The sequence below is a fragment of the Poecile atricapillus genome, chromosome 5, assembly GCF_030490865.1.
Source record: "Poecile atricapillus isolate bPoeAtr1 chromosome 5, bPoeAtr1.hap1, whole genome shotgun sequence".
NCBI lineage: Eukaryota > Metazoa > Chordata > Aves > Passeriformes > Paridae > Poecile > Poecile atricapillus.
In genome coordinates this window covers 11,415,406-11,433,814 of record NC_081253.1, presented here as the reverse complement: position 1 = coordinate 11,433,814, position 18,409 = coordinate 11,415,406, and the positions used below count along the sequence as shown (strand labels likewise).

At 46.5% G+C, this 18,409-nt stretch overlaps 2 protein-coding genes across 2 annotated transcripts; one reads left to right on the top strand and one right to left on the bottom strand.

Annotated features, from left to right (window-relative positions):
• Nucleotides 1-6,164: 6,164 nt before the first annotated feature.
• On the bottom strand, nucleotides 6,165-10,637 carry NIFK (nucleolar protein interacting with the FHA domain of MKI67). Its single transcript, XM_058839964.1, is given in 7 exon segments — nucleotides 6,165-6,606; nucleotides 6,609-6,753; nucleotides 7,949-8,029; nucleotides 8,719-8,930; nucleotides 9,579-9,687; nucleotides 10,295-10,420; nucleotides 10,506-10,637. Coding segments are annotated over 7 exon segments (852 nt in total). The 5' UTR covers nucleotides 10,632-10,637; the 3' UTR covers nucleotides 6,165-6,553.
• Nucleotides 10,638-10,850: 213 nt separating this feature from the next.
• Nucleotides 10,851-18,047, top strand: TSN (translin). The gene is made up of 6 exons (XM_058839962.1): nucleotides 10,851-11,072; nucleotides 11,210-11,303; nucleotides 14,327-14,423; nucleotides 15,236-15,351; nucleotides 16,008-16,087; nucleotides 16,436-18,047. Exons 1-6 carry the CDS (start codon nucleotides 11,007-11,009, stop codon nucleotides 16,670-16,672), a joined length of 690 nt encoding a protein of 229 aa, XP_058695945.1. The 5' UTR covers nucleotides 10,851-11,006; the 3' UTR covers nucleotides 16,673-18,047.
• The last annotated feature ends 362 nt before the right edge of the window (nucleotides 18,048-18,409 follow it).

Genomic DNA, 18,409 nt, shown 5'->3' with positions numbered 1-18,409 from the left:
ATTGGCACTTTCCTGCCAAGCTTCAGCGTTTTGCATCGAACTTTTTCCACGTGAGAGCTGCCACAAACAAAGCACCCCACTGACCCACTTAACTCCCACGTGAAGGCACATGAAGCTTCGCTTCAGTCACCAAACAGAAAAGAAAACACAAGAGCAGAAGGTTTTGATTAAAGGGAAATGAGCAAATGGCTTCAAGGCCCATCGTGTGCACACAGGCACATCTGCATGTGCTCACTCCTTGCAGACATTTGGCCACCCAAGGAGAAACATCCTGTACAAAGCAGGTAATCCTCAGGCAGTGTGAATTGGGTTGGATTTGAGATTTCCCGCTGGCAGGAAGGTCCTGTGAGCCATGCGACATCCCCACAGGCTTCTTCCCCTGACCTGGAGTGACTGCCTCCAGGAAGGCTGGGAATGGTTCATTCTCCCTGACCAAACATCTAGGAAGGTACCAATTAGTGTTAATTGTGGAGTTCTTTGTTTTGTGACCAGAGCCTGAGCTGAACCCCCCAAAACTGAACACAGGCTATTGGCAACAGTTGTCCATGCCTTCTGAGCTGTGCTAGATTTAATGCAGTAGCCTGGAAGATCAACTCTGGTCTTACCAAGGCATGGGCACCAGGTCTTATATTTCCATCAGAGACTGTATTTTTCCTGGGTGCCCTCAGGCCCCTGGGAAGAGACATTTACAGGTCAGACTTACAAGAGTCCTATTTTGTCTTGCACTTAAATTTACATTAAACAACATTTCATCCCCATTTCCGCTTCCCTCATTGTCTCCCATTTACACAGTTTCCAATGGATTTACCTCTTCCTGTGCTTGTTCTCTGTAGTCATCTGCTGATCTTTTTTCCACAATCCAAACACAATTATTCTCATATATCCATTTTTTTTATACTTGTACATTGCACGTGCACATACCTTACCAGCATGGGTTCTTTCAATATCTGAAAAACATTTCCTTCTGTCCTCACTCAGATATTAAGCCAACTGGAAAGTGACACATCAAGGTTAGGAATGCAGTCTGCTCTTGACAAGGAAAAAATGCTGAGCTTTGCAATAGAGGTTAAGTGGATTAAGATCCTTTTTAAAGATTAGGTCATCCTTCACCAGATGCAGATTTCTACTGAAATTAATGGAAGCTCTTACAGAATGCAATGGGAGGGCTGACATTGAATGGCAACACAGCAAACAATACACTGGCAGCCCACCCAAACCCAAGTGTCCAAATCACCAACTCCAAATGAGTCTTAGCAACCAACTGGTTGAGTCTGTTGATTCTGTATATTATATCTGTATATTAACAGGCAGGATTGAATTTTGTAAAATTATGAGCTGATGGGGGAAAAAAGATGAGGTAGTAGTTCTCAGGATAAAAACTTAGGCTGTGATTCATTTGATGGGGCAATTGCATTTACATTACATCAACAGACACATCTGCCTTAGGAGAATCCATACTGCCTCTGGAACTAGTCCTTTGCACTTGCATAGCTCCTGACAGACCAGTCACAAAGCTCCAGCAGTTCCAAACCTGGAATTTGTTTTTAAGGGCACAGCTCAGTAGAACACACTTTAAGCATTGCCCTGTTAATAAACCACAAACAGCATGTCTTTGTGTGGGATAGCTGAAGGAAAACTTCATAGATTTGTCTTACATTTCCTCTGCCATCACTTCTGGGCACATGAACCCAGCCCTCTTCTAACAGGCAAACCTGCAAATGCAGCCCAGCACCTGAAAATCACACCAGAGCCCTTCCAGCTTTCACAGCAAGAGAAATAAAAATACTGTAGGTGACAAAGTAGCTTTGCTGCTGCTGCTGCACAGCTGGCACAGAGCCTGCTCACTCCCCACTGCACGGCTGCCTTGTGTGAGAAACAGTACCTGAGCAAGCACAGCAGAGAGGCAAGTCCTGCCTTCACCCTCAAAATGCTGCAATGCTCTCAGCCTTACAAAGCCACCCTGACAGAAGTAACTCTGCTTCCCTGCTTATTTAAAAAAACAAAAACCAATACACAAGCAAACTGGGAGTTTGTGCAAGCCCTTGTGGGAAACTGGCAGCAATGCTTCACTGCAGAGCAAGCAGCCTGACTTCCACGTCTGCACCTGTTCACCAAGGCTCCTCTCAATCAGCACTGGAAAAACACACAGAAAAGAACAGGGCTTTCCAAAATCACTGTTATAAAAATGAGATTTGTTTCTTTCTTTCCTGTTCTTTAAAACAACAAGTTTCAAATCCAGGCCAAGCCCCAGCCTCCACGTGATGTATCAAATGGAGAGACAGGGAAAGGAAGCAACCCCACTGCCTGTGGCTGACTGCAGACCCCACTGTCTCAAAGTCCCACAGAGTTAGTCCTCACAGTTCTGCCTCTCTTCAACAACACTTTTGAGGACTATCATAAACCAGCATTTTCTTCCCTGATCAGAGCTACGACTTGTGTAGGAGCTTCTCTGTAGCTTCTCCTTTCCCAGCACAGGAGAATCACATGGTTCCTGGCCACAGACACACAGGTGTGTAACTACTCCAAGCCTCCCAGGACAGCCAAGATCGCTGTTCCTGCCATATGTTTAATTAATGCTGAGTGTCAGAAGTGATGGGAGGCCTTGCTGCACCCTGCATGGAAGAAAGTGTTTCACTTTAGGAATTCTCACTCACACAGTTAACCATTTCTTCAGCTTGCTCTGACAGCTGCTGCCCTTGGGCAGGGAGGGATGTGCCTGCACTACCAGTGCCAGCAGCAGCCTGACACACCGAATGGCCTCCCCACTGTTCCAGCAGCATCCTGGGGTGGTCCCTGGCATACCTCTGACTAAGAAGTGCAGATTATTGCTGCCTAGAGTTAGACATTTCAAGAAACAGGAGGTTAGATGGAAAACTCAGGAAAAAAGGATGTGTTTGAACAGCATCTTGGACAATGAAGAAGTCTGGTCCAAGAGGATTTGTGGATATTCCTGGAAAACACATAATGGAGATCACATTCACTGTACTCTGTTACCTGCTGAGCCAGCTTTCCCTGCCCAGGGCAGGGATGGGCACAGCACCTCACACAGCACAGCCCACCCCAGCTAGCTGCATCACTGCAGTGAGAGCCAAACTCCCCAGCACTCAGAAGGGAAAGCTGGGAGAGGGGAATTTGCTGGAGCTCCCCTCTGCCTCACTGGTTAGTTGGAGGGGAGAGCATGTCACCCCTCAGAGCCATGCCTCCCCTGCACCATGAGCCATTTGCAGACAGGTTTTAGCCTTGCTCCCCAGGGCTGCAGCCATTTCCAAAGCCCGGTATGCAAGCAAACAGGCTCGGTACTGCAAGAGCAAGTGTCACTTGCCCAGCCTGCTCTCCTCCTTCATGAGCAAGCACCAGCACTTGGACTGTGATGGCAGTTCACCTCTTATGCCCCATGCAGCCTGGGCATCCCACAGCACATCCAACAGGCAAAACAAGTAGGAAAACATAAAACTCCATCTTTAATTTTGAGCAGTCTAACCCTGCCACATTCACCAGTATCTTTGTCTTGAGAAGTGAGCATTGGCTTCATCATTCCTTTCTCCCCTCTATCTTGCAGCCAATTCTGTTTTTCTCCCCCACCCTCCCAACCCCCCGTTCTTCCTTTACTTTAGTATTTCATGTGCCAGGAAACGGTGAACACTCTTAAACCCCACTCCCTCCTGCAAAACAGAGAAATTGTAATAAATTAGTGTAAATTAGCAGGCTTGGTTAGCACTTAAGTTTCTCAAGCTTGAAAACAGTAATACATACATTAGTGTTCATCAAAACAGCTCCCAAAATCATTCATAACTGAAAGGCAGAGCATTTGCAAGTCATGCCTTGAAACCATATCCCAAACAGTCCTAGCATCCCAGTAAAAACAACTTGGAGCCTGTCCTAAAATCAATGGCCGGGAGGTTTGTGTTTGTCCATGATGAACAAACAAATTACTGGAGAAATGAGAAATAAAAATCAGTGCAGGGACTGGGGCATAACTCATGACACAGCACATCTGTCCACTTGCTATGGAAACTATGTTTGGCAAGTATCAGGTGTCTGAATTTCTGCTTACGTACATCTCCCTGGACAGCAGTATATTAATAACACAGGCAGCCTAAAAACAGAAACTATCACCAAGAAAAGCTGCCCTTCTGCCGAGAGTTCCTTGCTGTAGCCTGGGTATTGTTGTGCTTTCCTCAAACACAAAATTTTCCTTCCTTGCTTTTCAGAGCTGCCATCTAAGCTGATCTCAATTGAAGGAAGATGAACAAACAAAAGGAAGGGAAAGGAAAATTATAGCAGGAAGCAGCCCTTATTGTAAGCAGTTTTCTTGAACATCTTCCCACCAAGTCCCACGCTGCTTTGTGACTCTGGAGAGGCAGCAGCAGCAGCCAGGATTTTAGCTTAAAGGCACAAACCTTTCCATGAGACCTGCAGAAGCCGAAGTCCTTCCTGAAGGGGACATGCAGGAGCTCATGCAGCCAGACAGGATGGCCCTGGCACTGCAAGCAGCATGAGAAGCCACTGAGTCAAACATGGAAGAAAGCAGCAAGTGGACACAGGCAGGGGCAGAACACTGGGCACAGAGAGGAGCACAGCAATGGAAGCAGAGTGGGAAGGAAGCAACTCCTGGTTCAACATGCAGGCCAAGGCACTGGAATGGGACGCACAGGAATGGAGATACTCAGGCTTTGGGGAAGGTGGAACTGCACCAGAGAAGTTATTCTGGATAAACTAAGTTTTCTAAAGAGCAGCTTTAACTCTGCAGCCTAGGATGAAGCATTTGTGGCAGCACCACAGAAATGGGCATTTTTGGATAAGATCAGTATCAGGTTTCTCATGTAGTCTCAAGCCGTGCTAGCGACGCGAGTCACACCAGCGCAGCCACTCACTCCTCACTGCCTGGAGAGAGGGCTTTCCTTAGGCACGGACGTCGTTTCCCTTGTGCTGCGGCACGGCCACACAGCTGAGTCGTGCTGCCCCCCGGTGTCAGGAGGTTCAGCTCCTAGAAACGCAGCCACATTGCTAGTTCATCCTGACCCAACAGCCATCTTTTACGTGCCCAACACAAAGTCAGCAACATGGACTTCAAAAGAAAACTGTCTATTCTGGGCAGATCCATTTTGCTTCTTTTCTGCTGCTCTCTGCTGTATGACATCAAAGTAGAAGTTTTTCAAGAGCTGCACGTCAGATACGAACAGATAAGCAATTTCTGCTAACCATTGTGGTCATGTGTATCTGAAACCTCAACTGAGCATGTATTTCCCACAGGTTTGGGGTGCATGCCCTGCCCTTTCTCATCAAACACCACAGGGAAGAAAGCCTGCAGATGTACACAGCAACACTTTGGTTAGAAGGCAAGGACCGTCCATGACCACCAGGTCAGTGAAGAGATTCCCCTGGCCTGCCCAAAGTGTCAAGTGTTTGATATGAGCATGCACTCATCCAAGTGGCTTCCTCAACAAAGGAGAATGATCTAATCTGAGTCACCTAGACAATGTCACTATAATCCCACGATTATTCCAGTGATCAGACCAGACAGATCAGAATCAGCAAGACCAATGGCTTAGATTAATTTTTCTCTGCCAGGATTTCAACTCAAATAGCCAAGTAATTAGTGCCAGCCACCTACCTTGCAGGTTATTATCACCTGAGGTTTCCTCTAAAATCTTCTGCCAAGCCTGACCAGCAGCCAACAGCATCAGAGTGTTTAAGACAACAAAAGATGACAGCTAAGTATATGCACAGAACCCAAACTGGGATTTTTACAGATTTCAGACTTGCATTAAAATCCAAATTCTAACTGCACAGTCAAGCTGCCTGTTAAAGCAGGACCAGATGCCATCTGCACTGACAGGCTAGTTGGAACAAAAGTGAATCTTAATGCACTACTAAAAGCTATGCTCAATTCTCTGAACTCATACTACTGCTGACAAAAACCTGCCTTTGCGCTCCTGGTTATTACAGTATTTAAATGTGCTTATCACCCCCTGGAGCAGAAGATACCCTTGTTTCATGCAAGCAGTGAAACTAAAATGCAGTGACAAAGGACAACAGAACTGCCAGTAGAACTCAGACTGCTCTGATTACTGGTGTATCTTCTCGAGAGCCTCAGCTGGTGCAAATATATGAGAACTTACACAAAACACAGACATGCAGTTAAACAGAAGAACCAAAAGCCAAGAAAGTTGAAAAATGGTAAATTTTTTAATAACCTGTCATTAATTATAAATTTAAGATACATTTGCTTGCATTAGCAAGCTCTGAATGGACAGCCTCACATTTTCTCCCAAAACAATTGAGCACTAGACACGAGTTACAAAATTAACTGAAGATTTTGGACTATTGTAGCTGTGTCATAGCACAGGCACTTGTGAGCACAAAGTCAAGAACATCTTCATATGCAGAAAAGATCATAGGTCCCTTGATGGCTAAACCAGAGGGACGGGATTTGTGAACAGAGTCCTTGCCTAAGAAAAACTGAAACAGTCTAGGCAGGATGAACCAAGCCAGAGCAGCAGACACAGTAGAAGCTCCATCTCAATAGTTTTAAAGTTGAGGAAAAATATGGCTACAGCCACAAAAAATTTAAGTCTGTTTCTGTTTCTTCAGGCTTGGTCTTTGCCTTGGCTGCTTCTTTGGTCTCTGCACAGCGTTCTTAACACTGGCAGAGGGAAGCCTGAAAGTTACTTCATCATCCTCTGTGTCATCATCCATCTGAGCAGCTTTCCGGCGCTCAAGCACTGCTGGAGTACAGACTGGAGTGGGATCCTGAAGAGATCAGAAAAACAGGGTTCACTGCAACACCATTTGTCAGAAAAAGCTGTCACTGCCCCTGTGGTACCACAGACACCTCAGCCCAGCTCTCCTTTGGAAAACTGTCTTCATTTTATAACTAGTTTCTTTTGTAGACATTATTTCTTTGGACTGAAAAAGACACCTTCAAAGATGTGTATGTGAAAGGTGAATGGAAATTAATTCACATTTTCTAATGTGTCGTTATGTACATTTGCTTTCTAAACTTTGTATTTCCTGACTCAAAGCATCACAAAAGTGGAAGAGAATCAGGACAACAGGGTGGAAGGTGAGGGAGTATATTTGAGACTGGCATACAGAAATGCCATATTCAAGTTTACAGCAGAGCTGAAACATCCCAGCTTCATTACCTCAGTAATCCCTCAGAACTCAGCTGATAGAATGCGTTAGTTATCCTGCCTTCCTCACAACCAACATGCCCCAATTATCAGAAATAAACCAAGTAATAGTAAAAATCCCCAAACACACACACACATCTCACAACAACGATGAAACAGAACAGAAATATTAATGCCTTACAGACTTTTTAGACCATCAATATCCCAAATCTCAGTCCTGATGACCAGAACTTCCCTTTCATCCTACTGCTACTTTTACCTGGCACTTGTTTCCAAAACACCAAATAGTGTGCCTGGACAGCATGGGGTAGGAGGAACAGCACAGTATGGAAATGGGGACAGACAGCACTAGACTGCATTAACAGTTAACTCCCTTTTTATCAAAACAGGCTGGCATTGAAGCATGGTCCAACAGGAGGATTCCATGAAGGAGATCACATTGTCTCAGTGTAAAGCACAGGTGCAGGGGGTGTACAGATGCCTGGCCCCAGCACCCTTCACTATCACAGCCTCAAGGGAGTGCTGAACAGCAGAGGCTGACAGCAGACACACTGTGGGACAGGCACTGCTGGTTACAGCGTGCTGAGCATGCCTTTGCTGCTGAATACTTTCACAGGAGAAGGAACCACGAGGATTCAATCACCTTCCCCTGTTCAAGAGTGTTAATATTTCTCAAAGGAGCTACTTCTGGCACAAACAATGTCAAAGTTTTTGTGTGTTAATATCAGTATTAAGGTGCCAGCTGAGGACTTCAAACACCCGCCCCAGTGTGAATGGTGATTCTAGACACCAGCAGGACTGGTCCGTCTTACCTGACTGCTCAAAGAGATGTTCAGTTTTGATTTCTTGGATGTTTTGATTTTTTTTCTCTTTTTGCAAAGTGCCTGTGCAGCCTAAGAAGAAAGACAGATGAGGTGGATCACTACACACTTGTGTGAAGGTGCAGTCACTTACCTGTTTATGGATTTCTTTGTTTCTTAGCTATGAAGTCTTTGCTACAGCAAATAGGTTTAAAGTAATAAACCGACTGACACACAGGTGATCTGGTTTGAACAAAAACACCTAAGGCAACATGACAAAAGGTGCAACTGTGCATTTTAAAACATTACATGTTAAAAAGTACTAATTGCTTACAATTCAAGTACTTGACACAAGCACTCTGCAGAGGAGGAACATGCAGTGGCTGTGGATGGAAGTTCTGGTCTTGGGACCTGCCTTCAAACCTCCACCTGCCAAAGCCTCCCACAGGGCTCAGCAAAGCCCCTCTGCTCTTTGGTGATCTGCACTCCAGTATTAAACCACAGAATATCCAACTGCTTGTTCCAACAGAAGAAAAGGATCTTCCCTTTGCTGTTACCTATTTACTTCTCTTCAAGTAAACACACAGGCACATGTAGCACAGCCCAGCAACAGCACCACGCTGAATTCCTGGAGCTTCTACACACTTCCTAACACAAGTGAGCCTCCCTGGGGCTCCAGCTCTTTTGCCAGTTCCACACAGAACACACGATTTCCGTGTATTCGGCACAACCCTAGAAACACACCTTGCTTAACACACTCATGGAAACGATGCCAAACTTACAAATCCTGGGAAGTCATACTCGAGCCCCTTTTCAGCCAGCTTCTTCCGCAAAAGCCTCTCCTTATGCAGCAGGCGCTTGGTCATCCTGGCCTTCTCCACCAGGGAGCGGATCCTGTTGTAGCGCCGCACAGCCGGCCGGGAAGGCTTCCGGAAGATCTTGTCACAGTTTTTGAAGAGGTTTTCATGGACCTTTTCGGGAGGCATGAACTGACCTGTACCAAAGACAGGACACAGGGCTACAGCAGAGCTCTCCTTCCTGCCAAAGGCACTCACACAACACAGCTCATGGCTACAACACCATGCTGGCACAGTGGTTTAGGAACACAGAAAAGGTCACTGGATCCTCAGCCAGTAGGAGGGAGAGAGAGGGAGGGAGGGAGGAAACACTTTAACAGTTTCACCCACAATGATCAGACAGAACTGTTTCACAACACATAACTCATAATGCCTTACAAAGAAAGTTTTACTGTTACCGTGACTGAGAAACTCTGATTTCATCAATCTTTTACTCAAAATACCCTTATGTCAAACCTTACAGACAACAGCTGCAGCAGTTATAAATGCCAAGGAGTTTCCATGTGAAAGCAACAATCTCTACAGCAAACCCAACCTTACCCTGAGATTTCGTGTTACACAATCACTAAGAGCAATATCAGCCCAGAGAAGAAAACAGCACTAGTGACTAAAAGGCTGCTGAGCGTGTTCTTTACACATGATGAAAAGCTCAGCCCCACAGAAAATATTTTTGGACAAAACTTCATTGGAAAACCCCTAAAATTCTATGCAGTTGAAAAAGACAACTGAAATAACTACAAGTTTCCTTTACATGCTAGAGGACTTACACTGCAACTTATACTTACACTTCAGCAGTCTCTCAGAAAACAGGTAGTTATTCATTGTGTCTGCAACAATCTTGGCTACATCATCAGACTCAAACTCTATAAATGCATAGCCTTTGCTGCCTCCAGTCTGTGAGTGACAAGAGAGAAACAAGAAATAATGCTTTGGTACCTAAAGGGTTCTACTGAAATTTATTCTTCCAAAGTCATAGTCCATTCTCAGTTAACCACAGGTAATTTCACAAAGTTCTCTGAAATTGTGAAAAGCACCAGATTCAGTCCTAAATGTGTATGACATTATTTGTAAAATACATATTTGCACACAAAACAAACTGCTCACACATATCTACTTGCTAAAAAAGAAACAAAGCTGCCCTACATTGCTGCTGTTCCATGCTTATACAGTAGTCTTATAATGTGTCAGTAAACCCAGGAGTGATAAAATATTACATTTATTTAACACAAAGCAACAAGTAAATTACAACTGAATCGTGACACTTCAGTTGTACCTCGAACTGCTGCACTCCGGCACTTCCCACAGGAGCGCGTTTACTTACAGATGAAAGGACCACAAGAGCCGTGGCCCAGCCGCCGGGCACGTGTGGGCTCTGGGCTCAGGGCTTTGTGGCCATTGCTGGGCCAGGGGAGAGTCCCCGAGACTGCCCGGCCCGGCTCGGCCTCGGGCGCCGGCTGCGAGCGCTCCGCCACATTACGGTGCTGCCCGGGCCGCTCCTCACCTTCTTACTCCTGGAGAGCCGCATTCGAGTCACCTTCCCGAACTGCCCGAAGTACTCGCGGAGCTGCGGTTCGAAGAGGCCCCGCGGGAGATGCCCCACGAACACCACGCCCGGCGTCAGCTCCTCCTGCTGAAAGAGCGCACAGAAACCGCGTCAGCCCGGGCCGGGACTCGCCGGGCCGCGCCCCCCCGCGCCGGGCCGCTCCGCTCACCTTGGCCGTCCTCTTGGTGCGGGCCCGCTGCACCTTCTGCTGGAACTGGCGCTGCAGCCGCGGCTCCAGCGCCAGGAGCGGCGCCGCCCTCACAGCCGTAGCAGACGCGGGCTCCTCCGCCGCCATGCTGTCTCCGTAAGGCCGCCGGAAGTGCGTCACTGCCCTCGCGCCGGCGCCGCGCGGCCAGACGCCGTCTCCCAGCAACGGGGCGGACGCGCCCTCGCGCGGCCCCAGCGGGCCCGGCCCCACCGCACCGGGAGGGCGGCCTGAGACACGGACACCTCCGGGGCGACGAACTCCCGCCCCGGGAGCGACCAACTGCCCGCCCCGGGGCGATCCGCACTCTCTGGGCACCTTCCCAGCCGCCGCTCCGTCCACTCCTGGCTGCTCCGGGCGCTCAGGCGGTGCGCGGGGCAGCCCGGCGCGGCGCGGTCAGGCGGTGCGCGGGGCAGGCGCGCGCCGGCGGGGCGGAAGGCCCCGTGGGCGGGAAGCGGCGGCACCATGTCGGTGAGCGAGATGTTCGCGGCGCTGCAGGGAGCGCTCGGCCAGGACCAGGACATCCGAGAGGTGCCGGGGCGGGCGGGAGGCGACGGGACGGGACGGGACGGGACGGGACGGGACGGGACGGGACGGGACGGGGCGGGACGGGACGGGACGGGACGGGGCGGGGCGGTACCTCGGCTGACGGCGCGCTGTGCCCGCAGGAGATCCGGAAGGTGGTGCAGGCGCTGGAGCAGACGGCGCGGGAGATCCTGACACTGCTGCAGGGCGTGCACCAGGGGCCCGGCTTCCAGAACAGTGAGTCCCGCACCGCCGCCCCCGGGCAGCGGAGAACAGCCGGGGGGCGGGAGTGCCCCTCGGAGCACGCAGGTGCCCTGTACCGGGGCCCCTTTTGCCGGTTCCAGTCTCTCCCGGGGCCTTCAGCTTGGATCTCCCGGAGGCTGCTGGGAAGAGAAGGGCGAAGTTGGGAGGTCTCAGGCCAGACAAGTAGTAAAGCTGCCGTTCAGCATTATGGAACACCGTTCTGTCCCTTTCTCCCTCCCTAGCGTGGGTTCCTTTTCTGTCTCGGTGCAGAGCAGTGTGTTCTTTAAGAGGTGTTCACTTTCTGGGCTGCTGAGTCGGCTCTTAGGTCTCCCTGTAAGTGGCTTGCACATAGATTGTGTTATCACCACTTGTTTGGCCTTTGTATCAATGTCCCCATCCCATCTCTTCACCCCACACCCCAAAAAGCTGTGTTCCTGAGCGCTGAGGGGCAGTTCAGGATGGACTGGGATAGGGGGAACACACTTCAATCTGGTTTGTACAAAACAGATTCTCTTTGTGGGTGTAAAAATCTGCAAAATCTTTGATTGTAAAAATCTTTGTCGGTGTAAAATTTGGAAAATGTAAAAAGAATTTGCAAAGGCTGAAACAGTAGGACCTGCCCTTGATGTCTGAGTGACAGCAGGAATTGTTCTGCAGCTTTGGAGGTTTGGGTTTCATCAGCCTGGTTCTGGGCTTCTGAGGAGTTGGGCAGAATGTTTCTGGGTCAGCCTGTTTCCTCCAGGACATGAGAGCAGCTCTGCAGGCCCAAGTGCCAGATCTGGTCTTTCTTCTGCCTCATTTCTCATCTTACTGGTGAAACTACTGGAATAAACTTAAATATCTCCCTTAAGAGCTGGGATTTTTCCAGTCAATATCGTGTCAGAAGAAGCAACCATTCTGACTGAGCTGGAAACTCTTGAGAGGAATCTGTGCAAGCCACCCTGTGAAGGGAAATAGAACCAGCCTCCCCAGGTGCTGTTTTACTCCCTTGCAGAGCTGTCTGGTTGTTTTCAGCCTGATGAGGTTCCCCAGCACACTGGGGCTGGAGCTGGAGGCCTGGGATTCCTCTGGCCTTGCAGAGGATCTTCAGCATTGAGCAGTGCCTGGGGTTTGACCTGTGCACGCACGTGCAAGTTCTGTCTGCTGGGAAACCTGGCAGTGCTGGAAATCAGAACTGCTGAGTGATTATTTACACAAACAGACACTCAGTTCTCTAAGCTGGGAAATTCCACAGTCATTGTGTAGGTAACAACTTCAGAGTCATTTTCAAGTGTTTAATTGTAGAGGCCCATGTTCAACTCAGGATCTTTTCACTTGATTTTTAATTCCTGGAGAGAGCTGGTCCTGGAACTTGAAGAGATGTAGAATAGTTTAAAAAAAAATACAAAACCAACTAAAAAAATACAAAACAAAACAAAAGCCCCACCAAAAAACCCACCAACAACAAAAACCCACCAAAGAAAAAAGCAACAAACAAAAAATCCAAAGCCTCATCTTACAATTCTTGCAAAAATAACGAGTTCATGCTTAGTAGGTCACAAGTTAACTTGTGATAGCAGACCTGTGAATTTGTCATCAAATTCAGCTCTGTTAGTAAAACCATGGGATGGATAGTTGGGAGTTTGATGGAGGACAGCTTTCTGTACCAGCCAGTGGCTTTAAAAATGTCATCTTGCACAGCCTTCCTTGGCTGCTTGTCCCAGATGGAGCTGGAGAACTGCTCAGAAAGCTGGGCAGGGCAGTGTGTGCTGCATCCTGCTGTTGTCTGATAGCAGTCAGGGTGACAGGTGGGGCCTCCAGACCCCGAGAGCCAGCTCGGTGTTTGCTCTGCAACTGCAGAACATCAGAGGTGACACCTGAGGATGTGCAAGGGCAGTTTGGATTTGGGGGTTGTGTGTGTCACTGGGCATTGTCTGAGCCTTTATTGTAAGGATTGTTTATTTTTGTCACAGGTGCCTTTGGCAGAATCCAAATGCAAATGTGTTCCTTTCTCTCTTCCCCCACACGATGCTCACACGACTGAGGCAATCCTGTGGCTCTCAGTGAGCTTGACACAGCTCTTTCATCCTGGCTGCCACATGGAGCACTCCCACGTTCGTGTTTCCTGAAGTTTTTTTTTTCATGCCATTCTCCCTCCATATCTTTTCTAAACAGAAATTATGTGTTATTCCTGGAAAGAAGTTCTATAATCACACTTGAGTGACTCAGAGTAGGTCTTGTTTGGTAAAAAGCATCACAGATTTCAGATTTAGCTTCTGTGAATAATCCTGGCTTCTGTACATGAAGATGCAGGAGGGCATGTCGGTTTGATCTTTGGCCTGTTTTGGCTGGCGAGCAGGATCAGTGGGAGGGCTGCAGGGAGTTGTGGTTTGAGCCCTTTGGCCGGTCGCTGGCACTGCAGGTGCAGCGGGGCTGTAACTCTGTCGGCAAACGGGAGGTGGCAGTGGCTGCTGCAGGAACAGAGATCGTTTCTCTGCAGAGTTTAACACACACTGGACAGCCTGGAACCCAGGCTCTTCAAATACATCGTAAAAATCAGGAATTTCAGTTTCCTGAAGGGAAGTTGCACCTCATGTAACCAAATTCTGATGGATTAGAAAAAAATAGGATAAGATTTTAATATGGAGAAAGAAAAGTTGCTTTTCCTTTGATGGTGAGAGTTGTCTGGCAGCAGTGCTTGGTAAGCATGTGCTTCCTTTGGGGCCAGCTGCTGTGTGCAGTGCTGTTCCATTGCTTGGGATCTGGCTGTTGCTGGGGCATCTTGGCTCAAGTTCAAAACAAAGGCCCAGAGCAGATCAGACAGCCTGGAATTCTAGAATCTTTCTGCTTTACCTCTATGGCTCATGGTATCACCAGGAATACTTCTCAGATTGATTCCAAGTGTCAGTAGTCTATCTTGGACAAGAAAGCAGTGTAAATAGCACTGTCTAAAAAACTTTATTTACAAATTTCCGTTGCCTGTCAGATCATTTCCTGAATAGATTAATTCCCTGAATGCTGTGCTGTTTCTTTTTCAGTTCCAAAGAAGTGTCAGAAGGCTCGTGAGCACTTTGGTACAGTGAGGACACAGATGGAGTCTCTGAAGACCAAGTTTCCTGCTGATCAGTATTACAGGTGTGCAGGATCACACATGGCCAGACACTGATCTATATGGGCATTGCTTGGGCATTTGGCCTCATTGCTTTGGAAAAATGATGTAAAAGTGTGTGGGCTGAATGGTTCTTTCTCTTTGAAAAGTAAATCGTGGTAGACAAGTGTGAGATTTTTATCAGCATAGATGAAAAACGCTTTTGCTCAAACACTGTAACTTTTCACTAAAAATACTCAGTATTGAATTATTTTTCTAGAAACTTTCTTTAAAAAGAGAAAGAGGAGCTTAAGAAGTTGCTGTTCTGCTGGAGCTGCCCTTGTATCTGGGAGCAGGGCATTTGCTGCTCCAGTAATTTCAGTTAAGTTGTTCGGTTTGGGGCATTCCTGGAAGCAGAGCTCTAAATCTGTCATGAAATGGCTCTTTGGTTCTGCAGACACTAAATGAAGTTGTCACCTTTGTGTTCTGTTGCTGCCAGAAGGGGACAGTGCCTGGCAAGAACATTTCAAAGAACAAGAATCTTGTCAGCTCAGATCTGCTGAGGGAGAGTGTGAGGGAAAGCCCTGGCTATCTGTGGGCAACACAGCCTGGAAAAGTGTGGGAGCTGAGGAGGTGTGTGAGAGGGGCCAGCAAATGTCAGCCTCCAGTGTGGTAACCTGGGGATGGACTTCTGGAGTACCAAGATGTCTTTTAGCTGTTGTCATTTTGATAAACCAAAAATACTGCACTGTGCATGTGTTAAGGCAGAAAACAACGCACACATAATGTGTGCTTGTGTCTTAACGCTCCAGTAATAAACATTAATTATTTATACCTTGACTTGGTGTTTCTTCTGCAGGTTTCATGAGCACTGGAGGTTTGTACTGCAGCGGCTGGTGTTCCTGGCAGCCTTTGTAGTCTACTTGGAGTCAGAAACGTTAGTAACCCGAGAAGCTGTTGCAGAAATACTTGGGAGTAAGTTAATGTTGTAACCGAAGAGAGAAAAACTTGTGACCTTACCTTAGACATTGTAGCTTTCAGAGGTACAGGGAAACGGCAGAACTTTGCCTTAAGATTTCTTCCTTAGAAATCAGATCCAGAGTTTATCTGGTATTTGATTTCATTATATAAACAGCAAATTCTCAGAAGACGGAAATTGGCAAACCTAATGTTAACGAAAGTATTTATTCATTAGTAAGTTCTTCATCAATGAAGGTCATTCATTCAAAGTGTGTAAATGCACCAAAAGAATAACACAAAAATGACAGCTTGTTTCTCTAATTTCTTGCTTTTGGTTTTTAAACAGTGTGTAAAGCAGATTAAATTCTTTGCCATAAAAGAGTTGTATCTTCACAGAGCAAAAGATTTGGAAAAAAGTAAGGAAAATACATCCTGTATGTAGATGTAAATCCAGTTACCCTGTTGGATGTACAGTGAGGATGCTCAAAATGCTGAATCAAGAACTGAGAGGCTGTAATTCCATCACATACAGGAAAAGGCTGACTTTTATTTTGTAATAATATTTCATAAATTCGATATTTCAAATTAGCACCAGTAAACAAATGCAATTTAAGGTGCCTGGGTTTGCTCATGCTCAGCACCACCTCATCACTGCTCTGTTTTTGTCTCAGTTGAAGCTGATCGAGAACGGGGCTTTCACCTGGACATTGAAGATTATCTTTCTGGTGTATTAACTCTGGCCAGTGAGCTGGTAAGAAGGATATTAATGCAGTATTTGGTTTGAAACTGACCTTGAAAACAGAAGTAATGTGTTTTTTACCTTTCCTGGGTTGTTCCTGGAGGTTATGATACACAACACCTTGATCTGAACTTAAAGCAAGATGCTTCTCTGCATGTTTCTCAGTGATACTTTTAAGATTTAAGCTAGTCATTTGATTGAAAATCCAGAACTATGGCCAGCAAAAAGGTAGACCTAACTACAAATAATCTGACTTCCTGGAACACAAGTGCTTCCTTTGGGACAGTAACTGATGGGGACAGTGATGTGATGTGGGTGGGTGGGTGCTGTGCTGACATTCTTCAGTGTCTCCTCTCACAGGCCAGGCTGGCAGTGAACAGTGTCACAGCTGGGGACTATTCTCGCCCTCTCCGCATCTCAGCCTTTATCAATGAGCTGGATTCTGGCTTCCGCCTCCTCAACCTGAAGAATGACTCCCTGAGGAAACGCTACGATGGCCTGAAATACGATGTCAAGAAAATTGAGGAAGTGGTTTACGACTTGTCAATCAGAGGACTCAATAAGGAGGCAACAGTTGGTGCAGGCGGGGAGAAGTGAAGGATGCTCGTTTGAACAGCATCATCAATTACCTCAGATGGTTGCCAATTTAGGAAGTACCTAGAGAAGCCTTCCTACAGTAGTTTAGAAGAACTGCAGCTCAAAGCTGCTCTCTATTTTCTTACAAAAGGTGTAGTACAGGTGTTAGATGTTTTGTAAAATCATGTGTAGATTAGGACAGGAGACTGTTTCCAGTGGCATTCCTCTGTCAAACACATGGTGCCGTTCTCTGCACAGCAGCAATAGAAGTTCGTAACTCCCATGAGCTGAGATTCCCATTACTTCTGTCGTGTTGCTTCCCTGCTCTGTCAGGGAAGTGCTGTGGCTATCTCTGCTCACACACCCTCAGAGGTGTGTGCACAGCACACAGCTCAGTGCAGACACATGGGATCTTTTAAGAAACACAGTGCGTAAATACCAACTTTTTTTTAAGAAACCTTTTTTTTTCTTTTTGTTTCTTAAATTTTCACCTATGTAAGTTGAACAAATGTGCATAACTGTTTATGAACCAGATCTCTTTTTTAATGGTTTCTGTTAATGTACCCCCCATAATGGAGAAATTAGTGGAAATACTAATAATTCCTTTATTGGAACTTGCATCCTAGCATATCTCTCTCTCTCTCTCTCTCCCTCTCTCTCTCTCTCTCTCTCTCTCTCTCTCTCTCTCTCTCTCTCTCTCTCTCTCTCTCTCTCTCTCACTCACTCTTTTTTTTTTTCCTTTCCACCAGAATTTCAGTTACCAGGGAGAGCAAGGTCTTCTTAGACACATGCTTTCTCTGTCCGGTATTTGTTCTACTGTCATGAGTAAATGCAGAGTTTTATATGATGATTTGCCTTGAGAACTCAGTGTAACCAGTTTTCATGTTTTTTTAACTTCCAAGTTTTCTGAATAGAGAAGTGTAAACTGATAAACTGCAGGTGGTGTCTGAGTTATAACAATGTGTACAGGCCACAACTGTACCTGTGTCCTGGGATTAAAACAAAAACAACACCACAAAACTATAGTTTGTGTAGTAAAATGTTTGTATCTCCAGAAACAGGACATTTACTGCTTTCAGGTAAGTATGTAAGATGTTGCAAACACCAACAGCCTCTTTCATGTGTGTAAGTGGACAGATTCATGCCTCCTCATGGGCTTGTTCTCTTTTCCTAAATTACTTTGAGTTTTGCCATTCTGCTTCTGGAGGTGCAGGAGTAACTTGGGAGGAGGAGGAATACTTCAGAGGATGAATGGGAATGGACAAGTTTATGTGGGGTTTGTTAGTGTTTCAGTTTCTTAGTGAAGATTTGCTGCTGAGTTAGGGAGTTGTTTTGTTTATTGGAAGAAAATGGTTTCTTGGTTATTTTGGACAATAAAAGCTGTTCTTTGATTATGGCCACTTGGTACCTCTGCCTGTTGTCTGATCATCTGCTGTTATTTGCTTCCCTTGCTGGGAGCCTGTTGTGGATTACCAGCATTTCAGTTCATCCTTCAGCTGTCCTTGGACAATAATGGAGTTTCTCCCCTTGGCTGTAGTTGTTCAGTGGTGCACTTCTAAACACTGCCAAGTGCAAAGTCAAACTGCAAACAGATTTCATAGCTTTTTTTTTTTTTTTAATTTTGAGTGATTTCACCAAGTAAAATAGGAGAAATACAGAGTTTATCCTTACCAATGCAAGAGATGGCAAGATTATCCTAAGAGTATATCATATTCCTTCATGTTTGTCCTCATCCTTTGTATCTTATGTCACTTAACA

What these genes read in the sequence shown, in the direction of transcription:
- TSN (XM_058839962.1), top strand. Translation starts at nt 11,007, where the DNA reads ATGTCGGTGAGCGAGATGTTCGCGGCGCTGCAGGGAGCGCTCGGCCAG. An exon ending in CCTGCTGATCAGTATTACAG is followed by an intron (nt 14,424 to 15,235) that starts GTGTGCAGGATC and finishes TTTCTTCTGCAG; the next exon opens with GTTTCATGAGCACTGGAGGT. An exon ending in TAACTCTGGCCAGTGAGCTG is followed by an intron (nt 16,088 to 16,435) that starts GTAAGAAGGATA and finishes CTCCTCTCACAG; the next exon opens with GCCAGGCTGGCAGTGAACAG.